The 21,186-nt window shown below is 43.1% G+C and overlaps 1 protein-coding gene and 1 pseudogene across 8 annotated transcripts in view; both read right to left on the reverse strand.

Annotated features, from left to right (window-relative positions):
- Positions 1-1,616: 1,616 nt before the first annotated feature.
- Positions 1,617-5,225, reverse strand: LOC112821903 (fibroblast growth factor receptor substrate 2-like; annotated as a pseudogene).
- Positions 5,226-14,456: 9,231 nt separating this feature from the next.
- The window catches only part of TRIM9 (tripartite motif containing 9), a 106,567-nt gene continuing 99,837 nt past the window's right edge, over positions 14,457-21,186 (reverse strand). For 2 of the 8 annotated variants that reach the window (XM_073895207.1, XM_073895206.1), the window contains exons 9-13: positions 20,746-20,787; positions 20,314-20,337; positions 19,157-19,460; positions 16,642-16,804; positions 14,457-14,592 (exon numbers count right to left, since the gene is read on the reverse strand). In XM_073895207.1, coding sequence (XP_073751308.1) covers positions 14,530-14,592; positions 16,642-16,804; positions 19,157-19,460; positions 20,314-20,337; positions 20,746-20,787 — 596 coding nt within the window. In that variant the 3' untranslated portion in view covers positions 14,457-14,529. Of the gene's footprint in view, positions 14,593-16,641; positions 16,805-19,156; positions 19,461-20,226; positions 20,338-20,745; positions 20,788-21,186 lie in introns of those variants that run through there. The other 6 variants (XM_025870082.2, XM_025870081.2, XM_073895209.1 and 3 more) reach the window with 5 other exon arrangements.

The following is a 21,186-nucleotide window of genomic DNA, read 5'->3' on the forward strand; positions in this document are numbered from 1 at the left end:
CCTATGAGCATGAAACATTTTTCCATTTCTTTGTGTCCTCTTCAGTTTCTTTCATAAGTGTTCTATAGTTTTCAGAGTACAGATCTTTTACCCCTTTGGTTAGGTTTATTCCTAGGTATCTTTTGGGTTTTGGTGCAATTGTAAATGAGATTGTTTCCTTGATTTCTTTTTCTGTTGCTTCATGATTGGTGTATGTAAATACAACATATTTCTGTACATTGATTTTTCTATCTTATGACTTTGTTGAATTCATGTATTAGTTCTAGAAATTTTTTTGTGGAGTCTTTTGGGTTTTCTATATAGAGTATCATGTCATCTGCAAATAGTGAAAGTTTGACTTCTTCCTTGCCGATTTGGATGCGTTTTATTTCTTTTTGTTGTCTGATTGCTGAGGCTAAAGACTTCTAGTACTATATTAAACAGTAATGGTGAGAGTGAACATACCGGTCTTGTTCCTGACCATAGAGGAAAAGCTCTCAGTTTTTCCCCACTGAAGATATTAACTGTGGGTCTTTCGTATATGGCTTTAATGATGTTACAAGCTCAAATATCTTAAATTGAAAAAGACATCAAACAACAAAATAAGACATCCCAAACACCAAAGGAAAAAACTGAAGGCAAGTGGCAACCTGATGGCATAAATGCATCCAGAAAACAATGTTATTGTTAGTAATCTCCAGGAGAGAAACTTTCAAGAGTTTGTGGTTCAGATTCCAAATGTTTTTGGGTAAAGTGACCTGAGACTGATTCTTGAGTGTAGTGTAATTCTGATTAAGATATCTGGGCATGTCCTTCAAATGACATCATGAGATGAGTAAACAGAAAATCTTATCTCCTTCTTGCCTTTCAACACACCAAGAACAAACCATATTCATGGACATAGAACTCTTTCTAGTAACGCAGAAGGCAAAGGAACTGACTGGTATTTAAGGAAGTGTGGTACTTCTATTTCCTTTACATATGTTTTGGCTCAAGTCAAAAAGCCTACAATTGATGAAATAAAGGATTCCTCATGTTACATGCTGGAGGCCATTTACCATGAATAGTTAATCTACAAATATGACTTTCAAAGCCTAGAGTTATCTGTTAACAATGCATATTATCAAGAGGCTTTATAAAATGTCTAAAATGCTAACCACGACTTAGACATGAATGATATGTGTTAAGTCCAGAATATTGATAAAAATTAACCAGCATGTCACTTACTTCAACTCTAATTTTATTTTTTGAGAGAGAGCGAGCGAGCACAAGAGGGGGGGAGGGGTAAAGGGAGGGAGAGAGAGAATCCTAGGCAGGCTCCCTGCTCAGCACAGAACGTAACACGAAGCACAACCCAAGACCCTGCGATCACGACCTGAGCCGATATCAAGAGTCGGATGCTTAACCAGCTGAGCCACCCAGATGCCCCCAACTCTCATTTTAAATAGGCACTGTGAAAATGGGAATGCTGCTGTACAGTACTGAGTAGTATATACTGAAATTGGTGTTTTTTAATGAGTACCTGTACTACATTAATTCCCTTCGGTTAAAGAAGCACATGAAATAGAAAAAAAATCTCATCAGTCTATAAAAGGAGTTAGTGCTTGGAAATGACAATGAAGCACTTGCATCTTCATTTTCCAAAACTTCACAAAGGGGCAAACGATGTATCGCTTTCCAGGCTCACATGGGCAGGTCAGTACTATTCTGTCTGGTCTTCCTAGATGCACCAGCATCCCGGGGCCGTGCTTTCTGCAAATCTGACAGAGCAGCAGCAATCTCGATGTCTATCACAGCACACAGCTCTGTGCACCTGGTAGGGGTCTGCAGAAGGGGAGTGATAGGTGTGTTTGGAGTCTGAGGGTTGTCAGAATCACTGCCACCTTCTTCTATGTAATTGAGCCGCTGTGTTCTAAACTTGGGCGTCTGATATCAAAGTTAAAGACCGTCGGCATGCAGTCCCGACGCCCTCAATATTCTATTTTGTGAGCACTTGCTGGCCCTGTTGCATTCCCTGGATTTACATAGTTATGCACTGGATCTAGATTATTATGGCAGCCATTTAGAGATGGGGTCTTTGGTCCTAAATTGTCATCTTCATCCCTACTAAGCTTGCGGGCTTCCCAAACAGGAGGCAAAGATGGTAAATTTTCATAGTTTAATAATGCAGTTCTCTGAGCTGAATTGTTGATATTCTGGGTATCTGAGGTGCTGCTGGATGTCAGATGACCTCTCCTGACCCCTGGGGCCCTCGTAATAGATCATCCATTTATATTTTCATACACCAGCTGGTTAACAGAGGGTACATATCTTCGCTCGTCACTGTCACATCCAGTGTCCCGTTCTGTGCTATTGGCACCACTTCCACTGACTTGGTCTCTTTCTTTTTTAAAGATTTTATCTATCTATCATCTATCTATCTATCTATCTATCTATCTATCTATCTATCTATCTATTTGACAGAGAGAGAGAGAGCAGGAACACAAGCAGGAGGAGTGGAGAGGGAGAAGCCGGCTTCCTGCCGATCAGAGAGGCTGATGCGGGGCTCGATCCCAGAACCCTGGGATCATGACTTGAGCCGAAGGCAGACGCCTAATGACTGAGACACCCAGGCGCCCCAGGACTTGGTCTCTTTCAAGTTGCTTCAGTTTCTTTTTTTCCATTAACTGCTTTTGAACAGGGTTTGGTCCTAGGACAAATTTGCATCCTTTGGGTTCAAGAAGAATCCGAGGGTCTCTGTCCTAGATACAACTTGGCATTTGGGTGTGCTGCTTTCAGTATCGGAAATCCTCGCCTCCTGTGGGACGTGCTCACTTGTGCAGTTTTCCTGCTCTTCTTGTGCTCCTGTAGTGTCCACAGCTGTATGTACTTGCTCCTCAGATTTAATTTTTTTTTTTTTTAATCAGCTATGTGGATCTTTATACCATGAGAAGAAAATTCCCAGGTCGGTTTTGAGGAGCTTAGAGGCGGTGATATCTTGTGTTCATTTCTTAGAAAAGATGTATTAGGTAAAGTTGGGCTCTGGCCCCGGGTTCAGCTGAGTTGTGGAAGCTCTGTTGTTTTTTGAGCTACATCAGTTGTGAGCATCTAGTATTCTGAGACATAACATCAAAACTGAAGAGAATTTACCCCTTCACTGTGTATTCTCTGCAGAGATGGAAATTGAGCCTCCTTGCTTCCTGCTATTTCCAAAAGATTTGCTTTTGTAAAAAAAGAACACATCCTAGTGATGAAAGGCACAGAGTTAAACAGCCCGCGTTCACTCAAATCACCGCATCGATGTAACTGTCACTTTCCTTGCTCATTTGGCCGCGGCACTCATCCCCCTGCTTTTCTGGAAACGGCACTCGGGTTAGATGCAGTGATTTGGGTTCTAAGTCATGATGTCCTGCTATCTCTCAGCTAGGAGTCAGACACAGGACCCAAGCAAAAATCATACTGTCTTTTGGGATCAAATCTTGAGCAGAGAGAAAAAGATGGGAAAGAGCAGGAGCATCTGAGCAGCCTTTGTGGGGCCCAGAGAAGGCCAATTGCTCATCAGTTCCTGCTCCTTGATACCCAGAGCTGCTCTGGTTCTCATCTTTCTGAACTTCCATTCTAGTACGTTTTGTCTGTGCCTTTAGTTCAGCCAGAGTCAAGTTCCATTTGTTTGGAACCAGACTCCTCCCCGAGGGAGCCTCCCCGGTCTGGCCCCGCCCACCTCCTGACCTCACGTGGCGCGGCTCTGCCTCTCACCACAGGTCAGCCGCACTGCATCGCTCTCCAGCTCCTTGTGCACACGGAGATTTGTTCCCACCTCAAGGCCCTCGGCCATTGCCCACGGCTCTGCTGCCCAAATGCCACCTTCACAGAGAGGCAATTGCCGACACTCCAAAAACTTTCTATCTCATTAGCCTGTTCAATTTCTGGTATTAGTATTTAAAATTATCTTGAGTTTCAATTATTTACTTATTTATTATTTGCATTTCCCGATGAGAATATCAGGTCTAAGAAGGTGGAGACCTTGTCTGTTTTGTTCACTGGTATCTCTAGTGTTTCACAGTGTTTAGTGCTTAATGGCTGCTCATTGAAAATGTACCGAGTGAGTGTGTTGTACGCGGTGCGCCCGACGTAGAGCGATCGCGGTGTCCTATAGCGGAGTGGTTAATGAAGAGTGTGGGCTCCAGAGTTAGGATGGATTCAAATCTTCGCTCTAACACTTGCCTGCTGTGTGACCTTAGGCAAGTTACTTAAGCTCTTTATGCTTTAATTTTCTCACTTCTAAAATGCTAATAATAAAAATGTGTAAGTAAGATGAAGATGAAGTAAGCCTTTTGTACATTGCATGGAAAACAATGAGGTTCAATATATGATTACCGATATAATTAGAGTATTTCTCAACTGCAAGAAGCCTTTGTCAGAGATTGTAAAATGCACCACTGACTTCCTATTAGCTCTTATGGAGAAAATCAAAACCAAATACAACATCAAATGCACACAACTCTAAAAAATCTAATTTATAACATCATACATTTTTCTTTACAAATACATGCTGTTTCCTTTTTCGGAATGACAATCACACCTGGGGTAGAAAATGCCTATCAAGTACGGCCACTGGCAGTTACATGTAATGTAATGGTAACCCCTGCTGCTGATCTGGACCTTTGTGATGCTGCAGAATCATTTAAACACATGTCAACGAATATTGTGGGTGATGTGGGGTTTTGTTAGTTTGTTTGCATTTCCCTTTTGGCTACATTGTGTTGTTGCTGCTAATTGAATTATAAGTAACTATAAGTAAAGAGCTTTTCTGGGAAGTAGCTGGAAGCTTGTGATAGATTTGGACATATGAGTGATAGTTTTTGACACATCAGTGGGTCCCAACAATTGAAACTCCTGTATTCGGTTCTCAAAATGTTGGCAATTTTTACCGCTTTCAATCACAGCATAGTGTATGGTTATTAATTTTGTACATACACACAATTTTTTTTCTACGTTGCATTCTAGTGTAATCTTTTAAAAGACCTCTTAACTGATCACTGTGATGTGAATTGAAGTTTTCCAGCTGCCTGTATACTTGAAACTGATATAACACTGTAGGTTAGCTGTACTGGAATTAAAATTTAAAAATAATAAAAAAATAAATAAATTTACCACCTACCAGCACCACTAACTTCCCAGAAGTAACAGGCCGATGAACTGATCCATCCCCACATCTTATTCATTTCTCCAATGCACAGGCAGTACAAACTGTGAGTAAACGCCATCCCCACATTCCCTTCCTCTCGCCTTCTCAAGCCCAGCTGCACATGAGAATCATGTGGGCAACTTAGAGAAAGCCCACGTTCTCAGGCCAAATCCCGGGCCAATTAACTGAGCAGCCTGGTATCACTATTTCTAAGGCTCTTCAGATGATTTCACTGGGCAGTGGGAGGCTGAGAAGCACCTGTTGTACCAGCAGCTGGTGAGTTTCTTTTGACGCCTGTGAGATGTGTCTTCATTGCAGAGATGTTAAGGTTTGGAAAAAAAAATAACAATCTTTGCACCAGAGAAAGAAGAAAATAGGGTATTATTTTGTTATTATTAGCCTAGCCCCAGGAAGCTTCAGACCACGAAAAATATCATATTGGGTCAGACCCATTTTGTGGAATAATGAACATTCCTTTGTTGTCCTTAAGAGCACATTTGATATTTCCTACTAGGAAGGTGTCCCAGTGATTATGCTTCCTTTAGTTACTGCCGAAGACCTGACAAGAGGCTTAAGGATGAAGCCTGACCCCTGAGACCTCTGAAGAAAAAGAAAGCACGTGTGGAATGCACCTGACGCTCCTTGTCAATGAGCCTGCACCTGTATCTTGTTCTCTCTTGTCCCCTTGGAGCCCCTGATTTGGAACCCCAAATGCTCCAGGACTGGCCTTCCATGCTTCATCTGATCCAATGGGATCCTCTCTTTACCTATTCCCAAGGCGTGGAGAACATATCTCAGATTCTCTGAACTTCGAGGAAGAGTCCTTTCCACTTGGATGTTAGACAAGCAGCTTACGCGCACTGTGTGTATTGCAGGTGGTAACTGCACTACGTTTCAATACTTGATCTTAGTTGAAATCTTGAAGACATGGAATTTAATAATGGCATGGAGTTTTGGGTGATCCTCGTAAGTCTCTAAGATGGACTGATTTCTTTCTGATAGATATGTGTGATTTTTTCCCTGCAGATCAGGTCTGAGTAAGCCCATCGCTATACTTAGATATTAAAGTTTGCATATTTGCAAAGCCTATTGTATTGCCAACCATGAAACCAACCTCACAAGAAGCTGCAACTAACCGTCACCTGCTCATCATTTTCAGCCTGCCAACTGATAAGACTGGAGACTTTTTCACATCAGACAGCCACACTGCCCACCAGGCAATTAGGAATATATATTGAGTGGAGTTTTCTTTTCATAGATCCTATGTGGAAATCAGCATTAAAGGAAGCATTAGGATCCTCATTTACCTCAGATAACTTGCTCATTATAAACTCATTAGCTACTAGGTTGAAAATACTGTCCAGAAACAGAGTGTAGAGTAGTTCATCTTTAATACCTTAATCTTTCCTAAAAAGTAGTTTGTTAGATGATGGCATAACAATAAATCAATACAGCCAATAAGTCTCTAGTACTAGAAGTAGGTTTAGACAGGATAAAGATGGGCCCAGTTAATTAAAGAAGGAAAGAGATGGGCATGATATATAGGCAGAGATAACAAATGAAGGATCTAAATGTAAAACAGAAGTTGGAGAGGAGTAAAGAAAAAGAAGAAGATAACAGGAGAGGAAGAAAAGGGGAGTATGTCAGAGGGGGAGACGAACCATGAGAGATGATGGACTCTGAAAAACAAACTGAGGGTTCTAGAGGGGAGGGGGTAGGGGGATGGGTTGGCCTGGTGATGGGTATTGAGGAGGGCACGTTCTGCATGGAGCACTGGGTGTTATGAACAAACAATGAATCATGGAACACTGCACCAAAAACTAATGATGTAATATATGGTGATTAACATAACAATAAAAAATTTTAAAAAAAAGAAAAAAAAAGAAAATTGATAAGCCTATTGCATAAAGTAATTTACAGTGATTTAAGTCTCCTTGAGAAAGATCAGATGAATATTTGTAATCTCTTCTGGTTTATTAAAGTTTTAAATATTTTGTGTTGCCATCTTAATATCTGGAACATAGATATGATTAAGAATATAGTTTTGCTTTTCAAATAGCTGGCCAATTTTCAAATATTTTTCAACATTTTTGAATAATTTTCATTTCCCCCTTAGTGATTCTCTGTTCAATATCTATTGAAGTCTTTATTTCTGAGTTGTAGTTGATTTAGTAATAGTATGCCATTTTGATTATTGTGACTTTGAAAAAGATTTTAATGTATCCTACGAATCAAGTTACTGCTTTTGCTCAGAATGTCCTTGCCTACAGTCTTCCATTAGTTTAACAAAAGAATTTAACATTTTGTCAAGTTCCGCAGATAGGCATTATCTCCCGAAAAGATGATTATATGAATCATTATTGACACTCAGTTGGGATCTTGGTAATAAAAAGGGATGGGATGGGATGGTGGCATCATGAACAGACTGCACACAAACAAATAATCCCTGTGGGTAAGTTTTCATCCCGCACCCCTGGGCACGCAGCTGGCATAAACTGGAGCCAGGACCAGAATTGAGACAGTTACTGCCAGATGCTGCCCTCAGTCACTATACTTTAGTCCTCTCAGGGTTGTCTGATAATGCAGAGTGTAGAGGTTACTTAATAATTAATACTCATATTTCATGTGTTTTTCATCTCTATTGCACAAAGAGCTTTTATATGCATGATCTCACGTTGTGCCCCTTTCTTTGTGTGGAATGTATAGAAATGCATAGTTGAAGATACTGTCCTTACCAGAGAATTTTAACCAGGGTGCAAAACCACTGTTTTTTACCTTTATGAAGTTTCTCTCATCACAGAGGTTTTTTTTTAGCTTTATGCTTTCCTTTATTATACACGTTACAAATTGTGGCTATACCTCAAAAGATGGTTTGTAAGTTGTTAACAGGTAATTAAAATTTTATGTTTGGCCATCCTCATTAGTGGAATGATAGTTTATTATGTTCATTATTAGGGAATTTTAGAAAAAAATATTGGGGGGTAAAAAAGGGCAAGACCAACCAACCAAAATATTAACTCTTTTAGATTTCATGGTGAACATTTATTTTTCCCTGGTGGGAAGGAAGAAAGATGTAAACAAGATTGATAACCACTGGGGGGTGTAAGAGCTATTTTTAATTGCTTTCTTAATGGGAGCCAGGTTTTCTACTCTCTCCACCATTCTGGACTTCAGCAAAAGGGGAGGTTAAAGTCCATGTTAGAGAGGCTCAGAACAAAATGCAGAGGCGATTTTCACCAGAAGAGGAAGCAAATTAAAGCCCTTCCACCAACCAAAGGAATATGGGAAGGGAAGCAAAACATAGGGTGAGGAGATCTCCTCCTAGGTCCCTGACACCCCTCCCTCTGCCTTGGGCTTTGTCTCAGAGGATAGCATGAGGGAAATAGGAACAGACTTGGGTGTAGTTGGAGGGAGGCTGTAAGGAGAGTCCTGGTCATGTCCAACATGGTTCCTCACCCTTTCAAAGTGTCTGACTCAGGGATTTTTAGTACAATCACAAGGTTATGCAACCATCACTACGAATTCTGTACCTGAAGCTTTTCTTAGCACAGCTGTGGCAGAGTGCTACAGATAAGACATCCAAAAACTAGACTGATCTTTCTGTGCATTTAATTAGGTGCCTCCACTGTTCAGTCTTTTTCAATACCTCAAATTCTGTGTGTATCCAAAATGCTGGTTCTTTGGATAAAGACAAGATTTAGGAAGTCTCAGTTACCTGTGATGTATTATGTCATACTCAGGTTTCCCCAAACACCAGTATCAGTGGAAGTAGCTGGCACATATATATTTGAATATATATGCAGGTGTCTTTAGCATCTTCATATAAATTACAAGCTAGTGTGATCTGAGAATTTCTTTACCATACATAGTTCCTTTGATTCATGATCAAAAATCCTGATTCCTCCTTTCTTACCAGTGAATTGAAGACATAAGCAAAAGATTAATGCACACATTAGAGTTAGAAAAAAAGGATCTCACTTCCAGAAAATAGGATGATATCTTGCAAATCACTTCATCATTCCTCAGAGGCGATGCCAGGAATCAGAAGTTCCATTAACCACAGTGCCACGCGAAGAGTAGAATGCAGCTCATGTGTTCCCTCAGGTAGAGATCAGAAGGGAAGAAAACCACCAGGGCGAGCAGACCCATGGAGGGAGAAGGAAGTATCAGGGTAGCGGAGTGAGGAAACAGGGTTGTGGGGAAACCTGGCGGACACAGAGCACGGCAGCTTGCCAGCTCCCTAGTGTGCTGCTCCGAGGTCACAAGCTGGGTCAGGTGCTTGCAGGGGATGGTTTCCTCAAAAAAAAAAAAAAAAAAAAAAAAAGCCACACACACACACACACACATACACATACACACAACCCCCAGTTCACTTTAAAAGGGTAATGACAAGGGTGTCTGGGTAGCTTAGTCAGTGGAGCATTGGACTCCTGGTTTCGGCTCAGGTCATGATCTTGGGGTCCTGAGACTGAGCCCCAAGTCTGGCTCCACGCTCGGTAGGAAGTCTGCTTGAGGATTCTCTCTCCTTCCCTCTTTTCCCTCCCCCTGTTTGCACATGCTCTCTCTCTAAAATAAATAAACAAATCTTTTTTAAAAAAGGGCAATGTGCTCTCTCCCTAGGAGTCCAAGATGGTGGAGGACTAGGGGACCTCGGTTTCGTCTGGTCCCAGGAATTCAGCTAGATAGCTATTAAATCATTCTGAACACCTGTGAACTCAACCAGAGATCTAAGAAAATAGCTACGACTCTGCAAATAGAAAGACTAGGACTTTCTGTAAGGTAGGAGGTGCGGAGAAGTGAATCCGAGGTGATATATAGGAAGCTAAACCGCGGGAGGAGGGAGCCTCCATTAGCCGCCTACCGGAAAGTGATATAATAGCAGAGTGCAAAATTGGAACTTGTCTGCTCCAGTGGGGGACGTCCCTGCCTGAAAGGTGCTCAGGTGGTGAAGCAGGGTGGGACCCTCGCTGGGACAGTGTGGTCTCAGGACCCTCGGGGGCACAGAAAGACCGGGGCTGCTTGAGTGCGGCAGAGCTCCCAGGTATCAGAGCGGAAGCCGGCTCTATTACGAAGCAGTCATCATCAAGGCAGTATGGTACTGGCACAAAAACAGGCACATAGATCAATGGAACAGCATAGAGAACCCACAAATGGACCCTCAACTCTATGGTCAACTAATCTTCGACAAAGCAGGAAAGAATATCCAATGGAAAAAAGACAGTCTCTTCAACAAATGGTGTTGGGAAAATTGGACAGCCACATGCAGAAGAATGAAACTGGACCATTTCCTTACACCACACACAAAAATAGACTCATAATGGATGAAAGACCTAAACGTAAGACAGGAGTCCATCAAAATCCTAGAGGAGAACACAGGCAGCAACCTCTGTGACCTTGGCTGCAGCAACTTCTTGCTGGACACATCACCAAAGGCAAGAGAAGCAAGGACAAAAATGAACTATTGGGACTTCATCAAGATAAAAAGCTTTTGCACAACAAGGGAAACAATCAACAAAACCAAAAGATAACCGACAGAATGGGAGAAGATATTTGCAAACGTCTTATCAGATAAAGTATCCAAAATCTATAAAGAACTTATCAAACTCAACACCCAAAGAACAAATAATCCAATCAAGAAATGGGCAGAAGACATGAACAGACATTTCTCCAAGGAAGATATACAAATGGCCAACAGACACATCAAAATAATGCTCAACATCACTTGGCATCAGGGAAATACAAATCAAAACCACAATGAGATACCACCTCACACCAGTCAGAATGGCTAAAATTAACAAGTCCGGAAACGACAGAAGTTGATGAGGATGTGGAGAAAGGGGAACCCTCCTACACTGTTGGTGGGAATGCAAGCTGGTGCGGCCACTCGGGAAAAGAGTATGGAGTTTCCTCAAAAAGTTGAAAATAGGGCTACCCTACGACCCAGCAATTACACTACTAGGTATTTATCCAAACTATACAAACATAGTGATTCGAAGGGGTACCTGCACCCCAATGTTTATACCAGCAATGTCCACAATAGCCAAACTATAGAAAGAGCCCATCAACAGATGAGTGGATAAAGAAGATGTAGTATATATATATATATATATACACACACAATGGAATATTACTCAGCCATCAGTAGATGAAATCTTGCCATTTGCAATGACGTGGATGGAACTAGAGGGTATTATGCTAAGCGAAATAATTCAATCAGAGAGAGACATTTATCGTACGATCTCACTCATATGTGGAATTTAAGAAACAAAACAGAGGATCATACAGGAGAAAATAAAACAAGACAAAACCAGAGAGGGAGACAAACCATAAGAGATTCTTAATCATAGGAAACAAACTGAGGGTTGCTGGGGCTGGGTGTGGGGAGATGGGGTAATTGGGTGATGGGCATTAAGGAGGGCATGTGATATAATGAGCACTGGGTATTATATAAGACTGATGAATCACTGACCTCTACATCTGAAACTAATAATGCATTATGTGTTAATTAATTGAATTTAAATAAAAATAAAATTTATAGCCAAAAATAAATGTGTCTCTCTCTGTCAAATAAATAAATAAAATCTTTTAAAAAAGGGTTAATTATAATATAAAGGTGATCAGATCTGTCGTGATTATTTATTTATTTTAAAGAATTTATTTATTTATTTGACAGAGAGAGACAGCGAGAGAGGGAACACAAGCAGGGGGAGTGGGAGAGGGAGAAGCAGGCTTCCCGCAGAGCAGGGAGCCGGATGCGGGGCTTGATCCCAGGACCCTGGGATCATGACCTGATGCTTAACGACTGAGCCACCCAGGCGCCCTACTTATTTTTTAGAGATTTTATTTATTTATCAGAGAGAGACAGAGTGCACAAGCAGAGGGGAGGGGCAGAGGGAAAACCGACTCCCTGCTGAGCAGGGAGCAGGGTCCTAGAACCCTGAGATCATGACCTGAGCTGAAGGCAGATGCTTACCTGACTGAGCCACCCAGGCATCCCCGTTGTGATTATTTAAAAACAATTATATTGTTCAGCCATTCAAAGAAATGTTGAAGGAACCAGATTTGAAAAAGGCAGTGACACTATACTTTGTAGTACAAGTTTATGGCCTTTTTCAGGAGCAGGTTTGTGAAAGTCAGTTCCTGAGATTTGGAAGGGGACCCAAACGGCATCTAAACTATAGATGTTTCTCACTAAGTTAAGATTCAGGAGGTAGGTACCACCAGGAGACAGTGTACGTGCTCCCAAGGAAATCAGGTGAGGGCCAAGTACTTTCAAGAACTCTGGGGGACTTTCCAATCACACTTAGCTAAAGACATATTGCGCTGACAAAGGTGAATAGTCATCCCAAATAGGCAAAAACTAAGAAATTTTAAAGAGACATGCGATTCTCTCATAAAAATCTTTTATTGGCACACCAGAAATATCCATTTTTCTAGTACAGTAGCTGTATGCATCTACAATGGCAATTCTGTGTAAACTCTGTGTTACAAGTCACTAGAAATCTACTTAGCAGGATGAATTTAATAAACAACAAGAGTAACTATGAGTCTACAGCGGCCCAGCCATCGAGTCTCATTGGAGAGTAAATCAAATATCAAACTAGTGTTGCCCTGCAACAGTTTTTCTGTAGCCAAGAAACCAAGATGGACATAAACAGGATAGCACCCATTCAATAAATTAGGTACACGTAACTAGAAAAACACTGTAACTGATAGAGATGAGCTCAATAAAGCACAAAAGGAAATAATTAGCTATTTACATATATTACTTTTTGCCAAAACTTTAGTTTGTTAGCTTTCCCAACCTACCACTTCTCTTTTATCTGTTATTCTTGTTTTTTCATGCGGAATTTCTTGGCTCACTGGCAAATATTTAGACAACTAATCAGAACCTTTTTTTCCATGTTCTACATTTTCTAAAACTTCATGTCAAACTAAAGAATCTGAAGGGTAACTGTGTAAGTCTATCTCTATAGAGAAGTAATAAGAATTATCGCTCTGTTATCAGTCACAGCAATGACATACAATTTCATTTTCTTCCAAACATTATTTGAACTACTCCAGAAAGTTAGGTTGTGAATGGCAGCAGAGTGGATGGATTTGTCATTTGTAACAGGCACAGATATACATGGAGACAAGTGAGTTTATCCTGAGAATGTGGATGCCATGGACTGCAAATTAAGGTCCCCCATTACTGAAAATGGGTTCTCTCTCTGGTCACTATTTTTTTTCCCACATTCATATTTAAGGCTTAGTGTCGTTGCAGCATTAACAAATAAGAATGCTGACATCATTTCTGCCAAAGGAGGGCTCTGTGATGAATGGCAGCAGGTACCATAATTAAAATAGCATAGCTGAAAAGGCATTGAGTTGGTATGTTTCTGGTGCCATGGCCAGAATTGGTAGATTTTTAGCATCATTCTCGGTGAACTGAGAGATCTTGCCAATGAGCCTCTTTGCCCCTTGTTTATATACTTTGCAGTATTTATAATAATTTGTAATTGTCTTATTTTTGGTTTGCTCTCCTATGAGAATGTAAGCTCCAGAAGGGCGGTAAGCACACCTGTTTGTTCACCACTGTGTCTCCAGTGTCTAGAACAGTGCCTGGTCCATAGTAGGTTCTCAGTTAAAAACTTGTGTTAAATGAATGAACCAAATCATAAACCCCCTGGTCTGTCTCTGTCTAGAGACTTTGTAGTTTGATTCAATGACCCAGCTCTCCTAATGATCCTGCCTGCGGTGAAACTTTGTGTAGCCATTTGACTATTATTTTTGTGTGTCAATGGATAGTAAAACTTCTCGATGCTGCATTCACTCTGCCCACCTCACAAAGATTAGCTATGCAGGGCTAACACTGCACGAGAGGTAACGGCAAGAACCTTCTAGGAGGTAAACTGCAAGCTCCGAATTCAACTACTTCTTCCCCACCTCTCTCTACGACCTCTTTGTCAGAAAGCTTAAGAAAAAGTTTATCAGGAGAAGATTCTCTTGGCAGTAACAGTTCAGTAAGTCACTAATAACATGATCAGAAAGAAACAAAATATAACTCACCTACATAAAAAAGCTTATGTAAAATAAAAGCAAAATCTGGGAGTGGAAACTAAGTGACAGGGTGGGCGGTCTAGGTCCTTTGTTGGTTAGAGTTGCTGGACGGGACGCAGAAGTGAACGCAGGCATCAGAACAGGAGAGAGGCTGGAAAGGAAGGGGTGGAGCAGCGCTGTGGGGTGTGAGCACGTGGGGACCAGCTTTTCTCTCCTCCTCCCCCTCTGCTTCCAGCTCTCCGGCATCCCACCACATGCTGGCTGAGCTCCTGCTGTCGCTCTCTCAGGCGGAGGTAAGGACGGAGGTAAGGACGGGCAGCTGGTGCCTCCACAGCCCATCCTTAGGCTATTGATGCTCTGCTGGAGTAGAAGTCAGGGACTGGGAGCCCGGTGTGAAGCGTGACCTGGGGGATGAGACTGTGAGTCCTGGAGGCACCGCGGGAACCCTCCCTGCATCTGCCCCTCCCCGGGGGCACAGTGGATGTTCTCCTGATTCAGCAGGGGACCTGTTCTCTTTCTTTAACGTCTATTCTAGTAGACGTTAAAGAAGAATTCTTGTAGAATTCTGCCTGTGCTAAGAGCCTGGCCACCGTGGGGGCTTCCCAAATCTTGATAATATTGTTCTCATCCACCTGCCTCTTTTAAGGATCCTGGGAAGGCTGTGTTCCTTCTGACTGAAGACACAGGCATTGATCTGCAGGTGGCAGAGCCTGTTGGTGAGGGCGCAGTGACAAAGCCAAATCCATGGATAGAGAACCGGTGAGCGGAGAACCCTTCTCTTACCGCGTGTCCACTACTAGTTACTCCGATTAGGATGAGGCTTCCGTTGGGGGAATGAACAGACGATTGCCAGGTATAAGAAACACGGGCAGGGGTACTGTTTCCCCGGTTCCTGTGCAGCCTCGCACCTTGGTGGACAGCTGCATGGACGAGGCCAGAAGTGTCTCATGCTCTACTGTCCTTCCGCTTCTCGTCCCTGTCTCCCCAGCCCCAGAGTCTTTCTCTAAGGATACTCAGAACATCCTGGAAACCACTGAAGACCATTGAGGACAATATTCTTTGGAAGGGGAAACAGCTGAAAATGGGGAAGACTTTGAAGGAGGTTTTTCTAAGACTCACATCTAGGACAATTTATGGGTTCCTTTCTTCCAATGCAGAGGCTGAACTCTGAGAGATTAGATTTCAGCCTCCCAGAAAACCCCATCTAGTCGCAGGAAGAGAGAAGGGCAGAGGTCACTGGGTTGCAATCACTTTTACTGCACATGCTGATAAACAACAATGGTTTTCTTTTCTTTCTTTTTTTTTTTTTATAGCTCCCAAGACTATGGTTCTGAACAGAAGAAAAAACACCTGCAGGGTTATGATTCCCACGGCCTGCAGCTGTCTGCCGAATGGTGCGCGGCTGATAAGAGCGCCAGCGGAGAAGGGCAGGGAGAGACCAGCCTAGCAGTGCCCCGCAGGGTGCCCCACGGCTCCGGTCTTTGCCCCAGCCAGGGCCCCTTGGCCCCGCCTTGCTCCCCTGCGGCCCCTCATGCCTTAGAAAATTTGTGCTGGTTGGTCCCTCTGCCTGGAAAGCTCCACACAGCTCACTGCCTCTAGGGCCCAGCTCACCTGGGACGGTAGTAAGGGCCCACCCACACGGAGCGCCCTGGCTGAGACACTGCGGCCTTCCCCACCCCCCCCCCCCCACCCCCCCCCCCCGGCCCTGCCCTTGGCCTCGACTCCCTTGCACTTACTGCCTTCTAGCACGTATATCATTAACACGGTCATTGTGCTTATTATTGATCCTATCTCCCATAACTCGAATGCGAGCTCTACGAGGGCACGATTTTTATGTTTTGTTTTCACTGATAAACAACAATGCCTATAATAATTATAATTACAGTGCCTGACATATTAAAGGCACTCAGTGGTTATTTGTTGAATGAATGCATGAGAAGAACCTGTTTGCCTTTTGCAGTAAATCGTAAGTAGCCCGCAGATGGAGACTGTTCTCTAGCCCCAAGACCTAACGGAACGGAGGAACAGTGCAGAGAAGATGCTCAGGCTTTCTGGTAACGGTGCTAATACTTCCGTCTCATACCTTCACCTCTCGGGCGCTCATGGAGCTCTGCATAAGTCATTCCTTCTGTTTTCAAGCCAGCTGGTTCAAGGGTCTCATTCCTACTAGGGATGAAACTAGGCCTCAGGGCCGATCAAGAGCAAACCGTGAACTGAGTTCCAATCTCCCACTTGCTGTGAGACTGTGTCCAAGCTTAACGAAGGGGCTGATGCTGATCTGGGATCATCTCAGTTGTCAACGTTGGTCCCTTTCCCCTCTCCTTTCCTCCGGGTCTCAGTCTGGGCCTTACACGGTTGGCTTCCCTCTCTCAGGGGCTAACGTACCCCCCGCGGGCAGCCTTTGAAGCAGAGCGAGCAGAAGCTGCTGCGAGGCGCGGGGGCGCGGCGCTTACCTGCACATTCCTGTTCAGGCTGACCGCCGGGAAGAACAGGCCTTCCACGTTCTCGAAAGCTATGGGACCCTGCTGTTCGTCGTTGATAAAAAAGGTCAAGGTTTTCCTGTTCAAGTCGAGGAGGACCCCGATTGTGGCCCCCTTGGTGATCCCTCCCTCGGTTCTGTGGGAAAAGAAAACAACTGGGTTTCACTTGTCTTCATTCTAGAAGCTCCCCTCTTTGTACTCAATGTACAAACCCTTTTGTACTAATCGGTATTTCTCAGCCTGTTTAAAAATATCGTTCCCCACACCCCAGGAGCATTTTTAAGTAATTTTTTTTTCCCCTAGTCACCCCTCCTCACATATCATTTTATTACCACAGATATACTCGGTATCTGTTTATGTGTTGTGTGTATATCTGTGTTTTGTAAATAAAAAGAGTAAGATTTTTTTGCTTACCCCCCACACACTAACTTTCACTCCCTTGGGAGAGATATCGCCCCCTGTTGAGAATATAGGTTCGACCATGCTGCTCTGCTGTCATTCACAGTGAACTCATGCCCAGAGGGTCTCTACCTCTGAGACGCGGAAAGAGAAAACAAATCGTTCAAGTCCAAGAAAAAGAAAAGTCGGCTTTGGGCTATCAGAGCCCTGTCTGCAGCTACGTGGTGCACTTGGCACAAATGGTGGGAATTAAACATCAACTCCAAAATGACTTAATTTGAAAGTCAAAATTAAGAAGCACTTACGCTGAATCGAAAGCATATGCATGAAAAATTGGATGTGGGGCCTTATGCTACCGATTTAATAGAAAAAACTTGTTCCAGAAAGATGTTAATTTTGGGCATGTTGAGTTTAAATTGAGAAGGCTCTCTAAAAAATGACAACGTCGGAGAGGGTTCTCCCCTGCAAAGCGAAACAATTATATCCTGGAAAATGGAGGAGTGATTTTTAAAGAACCTGAATTGAAATGTCATTTTAAAGCAAATTATGTCTTATGCTTCAATTGATGGTTTCACAAAAGCCATTAACATGGACGATCAGATTTGCCTTACCCCCCAACTCTTTGAGGTCTAGCAATATTGAACTTCATCCTCATCTCAGCAGAGCACAGAAACTGGGTAAGTGTTGTTCTTTCCCCCTGGCATGCAGAATACAGACTGTACATAGTCGTTAAAAGACAGGTTTATAAATCGCATCTTGTTAATTCACAACTTCAACAATGACAGCACAGTTTGCACGGAAGCAGACATGTTCAGCTTTAAGAATGTGTTTCTTTGCATAGTGTGACCCTTGTGGTATTATTTACTCCTTCACTCCAAACTAAAGAAGCTAGAAGCGAAAAGTGAGTGCGGTACATGGGGGAATGGCATTAGGGATCTAGTGACTGAGGGCTCCCGCAAATGTAAATCACCAAAGATGACCGTTTGTCTATACCTAGTAGCATTTGATATCAGGCTGAAATGGTATGCGTGTTCACTTTAAGTGATAATGAACAACACACACCTGGATGGACGTGTATAGAAAACATCCAAGGGAATGGGAAGTGGAGGTCCTAGGAATCCTACCGACTAGAGAAGGAGCAGTGATGACCTTCCAGAAAAAGCTGAGACAGTGCAGTCCACCAGCCTACCACTGCCAGCCTCACTTTCCTCTTGATCTGACTGGATAGAGCTGTATTTTTTTTTCTCAAAACACCAAAGAGAGTGTATCTTAGAAAAAATCTTTGAGAATAAGGTAGACGAGGATCCCTGCAAGACACCTCTTGACTTAGGCAAACCAAATGATAAAGGAAGTCTAGGGGAAAAAAATATAATTTGGGTTAAATGATAATTGCCTATATTTTGGTGTTAGAGGCAAACCTGAGGAGATTACTATGTTCTCCTTCCCCAGCAAACTGGATGTTCTGAATTTATATGATAATAAGGGTCCTACAAAATCTAAAGCTATCCAAACTGGCATCCGTAAGATTTAGTTGAATGCATGGCTTCTATCATGGGCAGTGGTATCGATAATAATCCTAACAAGAAGAACAATGGCTTCTGTTTTTCAGCTGCCTCTGATGTGAGGCATTTTCACATATCTCATTTAATCTGGAGAACACTCCTGTCCAGAAAAATATTATTATCCTAACTGGGTGGATTTGGAGACGAAGGTTCAGAAAAACTAAACGGTTCTCCTGGTAAGTTGTGGGTCTGGATTTTACAATCCTGGGATGTTTTCCTGGGACGGATATGCATGGGGAGTCTCAGTTTCTAGCCACAGTGAAGGGCCTAGGAAAGGGCTCACGTTTCTGGCATGTCGCAAAAAAAAAAAAAAAAAAAGAAAGAAAAAAAGAAAAAACATCCCTCAATCCATCAGTTAACCACTGAGAAGGACTCAGGTGAGAATAGTAGAACTCCTGTGCCACTTGCTGAAGACCACCTGCCTGGCTGCCTCAGTGTTGTCTACTTAACAGGACGTGGAACTTGGGCTCTCGTTTTTTCACCAGAAGCCAACGTGAAGAAGGCTCGGTCTGAGGGCTGCCGGGTACCTGTTGGTGTGCGAGTTGTTGTGCATGAACCAGCTCCGGTTATTGTCCACATACATTGCCCAGGCTTTGTCGTCCTTCCCTAACATCACATCCTTCATCACGTCGATGCGAGCCACGCCGAAGGCGGGGTCAGGGTGGTTTTCGTAGCGATCCACGGTTAGCTCCCAGTAGTGGACACCCTTGGAGAAGCCGGTTTTCCCCAGCACCACCCGGTCATCGTAGCTGCTGCAGGTCACGGTCAGGTTGTCATTGGAGAAGATGATGTCAGCGTGTGCCGAGCCGGGGTCGAAAGCGAACCAGGCCACTGGGAACAAGAGAAGGGAGTGCGGTTACTGAGGTGGACCCGAAGAGCTCCGTGTACCGCAACACACCCCTGCGCGGGGGAGGAGTGTCGTGTCCCGTTTTCATGCGGCCATGCAGGAAGGAGGTGTCCGGGGCCACGGGGGGGCTGTGAGTGAGCAGACAGGGGCCACGTCCTGGGAGGTGGTACTCTCTGCACCCAGAAGCAGACGGAGGACACGAGACCGATTCAGCAGGGGTTACCTGACTCAGACTGCACTCCCAACCAGGTGATCCGGGAGTGAAGTGGCATCGATTTTGGAAGGTGCAAGTCCCTTCACCCGGTGACTGGGACAACAGTACACCAGAGACATAAAGGGAGAGGGTGCGCTAAGATGCCTGTGTAACCCTGAGGCGGGGAGGCTAGGATCTACAGGCCTAGATGGAGGAGGGATAAAACACACTGAGTGAAACCAGGAAATATCCCCTCGGCAGGAGTGCTGACATCTAGTCGTTTTGAAAACTTCCTCAGCGCTAGTGGAAGCTCAAAGGCTGCAAAGCTATCGGCAACATGACCTAATTTTCATGAGTGTGACTTTGGATGTGAGACAGGTTGCTTCCTTCGTACCTTAAAAATAACAGTTTGCATGTTACTCCTAACACTAACATGGAAAATACTTTGCTGGAGCAGTAGGTATTTTGGACGCTAGGTGAAGACAGAATGACATCTTTGCACACATCGTTACTACCCAAGTTCTAAATGCTGCCTACCAATAACACACTCCGGAGAGATGTCATTGCTGATTTATTGAACCTGTGAGCCACCTCACATGCACTTTGGTCTTTGCTATTTGTAACAGAATAATGTTATTCCATACCTGCCAACAGCTTTTTAATGTCAACTGTTGTCATTCCAAGTGAAAGGCATGGGAGAGAGAAACAGGAAGCAAAATTGACATTGATAAGAAAACACGTCGCTTTTGATAGACTAATACCAAAAAAGGGCTCAATTTCAAACACTACAAACACTATAACTGTTGGTCTGACTTGTACCTTCACCCACGTTAGCGCTCATAAAGAGTGCTCTGCATTGACGTATACGAAGACTGGGGGGAAATGTAATCCTCTTTTGGTATAAAGTTTAAAAATACGCTTTTCTAAGGAATTGGGGAAGTGTTATAACTGGATTTTCATGACAATTAGACAATTTTATTGACATACAATAAGCTGCTGCCGTTTATTTGGTGGAGGATATTGAGCATGCCAATCACACAAGTAAAAGATGCCAATCACGATATAGGTGTACTTGCCTAACTGAGAGTAAGGTGCAGACTGCGGCTCAAAGCTGCATCCTACAAAGAAATACTACACATCAAAGCTATGAAGCAGCAACCAGGTGGATAAACAGTATTTGTATACACTTAAAAAGCACCAGCTGAAAAGAGTCACCAGAGGCCTGATTCATGAAAAACCAAAGCCCTTTTTATATTAGTTAACTTTGCTGGGTAAAAATGGTTTCTCTTGCTCTTTCAAACCCAAAAATGCATTTTTTTCCCATCTCATAAATCCTCCCCCAATGGATTCTAAACTATGCAGCTTAAATTTCCATCAGCCCCCAAGCTCAATCTTTTCCACTGAAGTTTCTGTATTAAAGAGAAGGCTTACTGTTTAAAAATGGGAAAAATTCGGGGCTGGAGGAAAGCAAAATAAATAAATAAATAAATAAATAAATAAATAAATAAATAAATAAA

Source organism: Callorhinus ursinus, unplaced genomic scaffold (assembly GCF_003265705.2).
Source record: "Callorhinus ursinus isolate GAN/ISIS: 27379988/994484 unplaced genomic scaffold, GSC_fseal_2.0 scaffold8, whole genome shotgun sequence".
Classification (NCBI taxonomy): domain Eukaryota; kingdom Metazoa; phylum Chordata; class Mammalia; order Carnivora; family Otariidae; genus Callorhinus; species Callorhinus ursinus.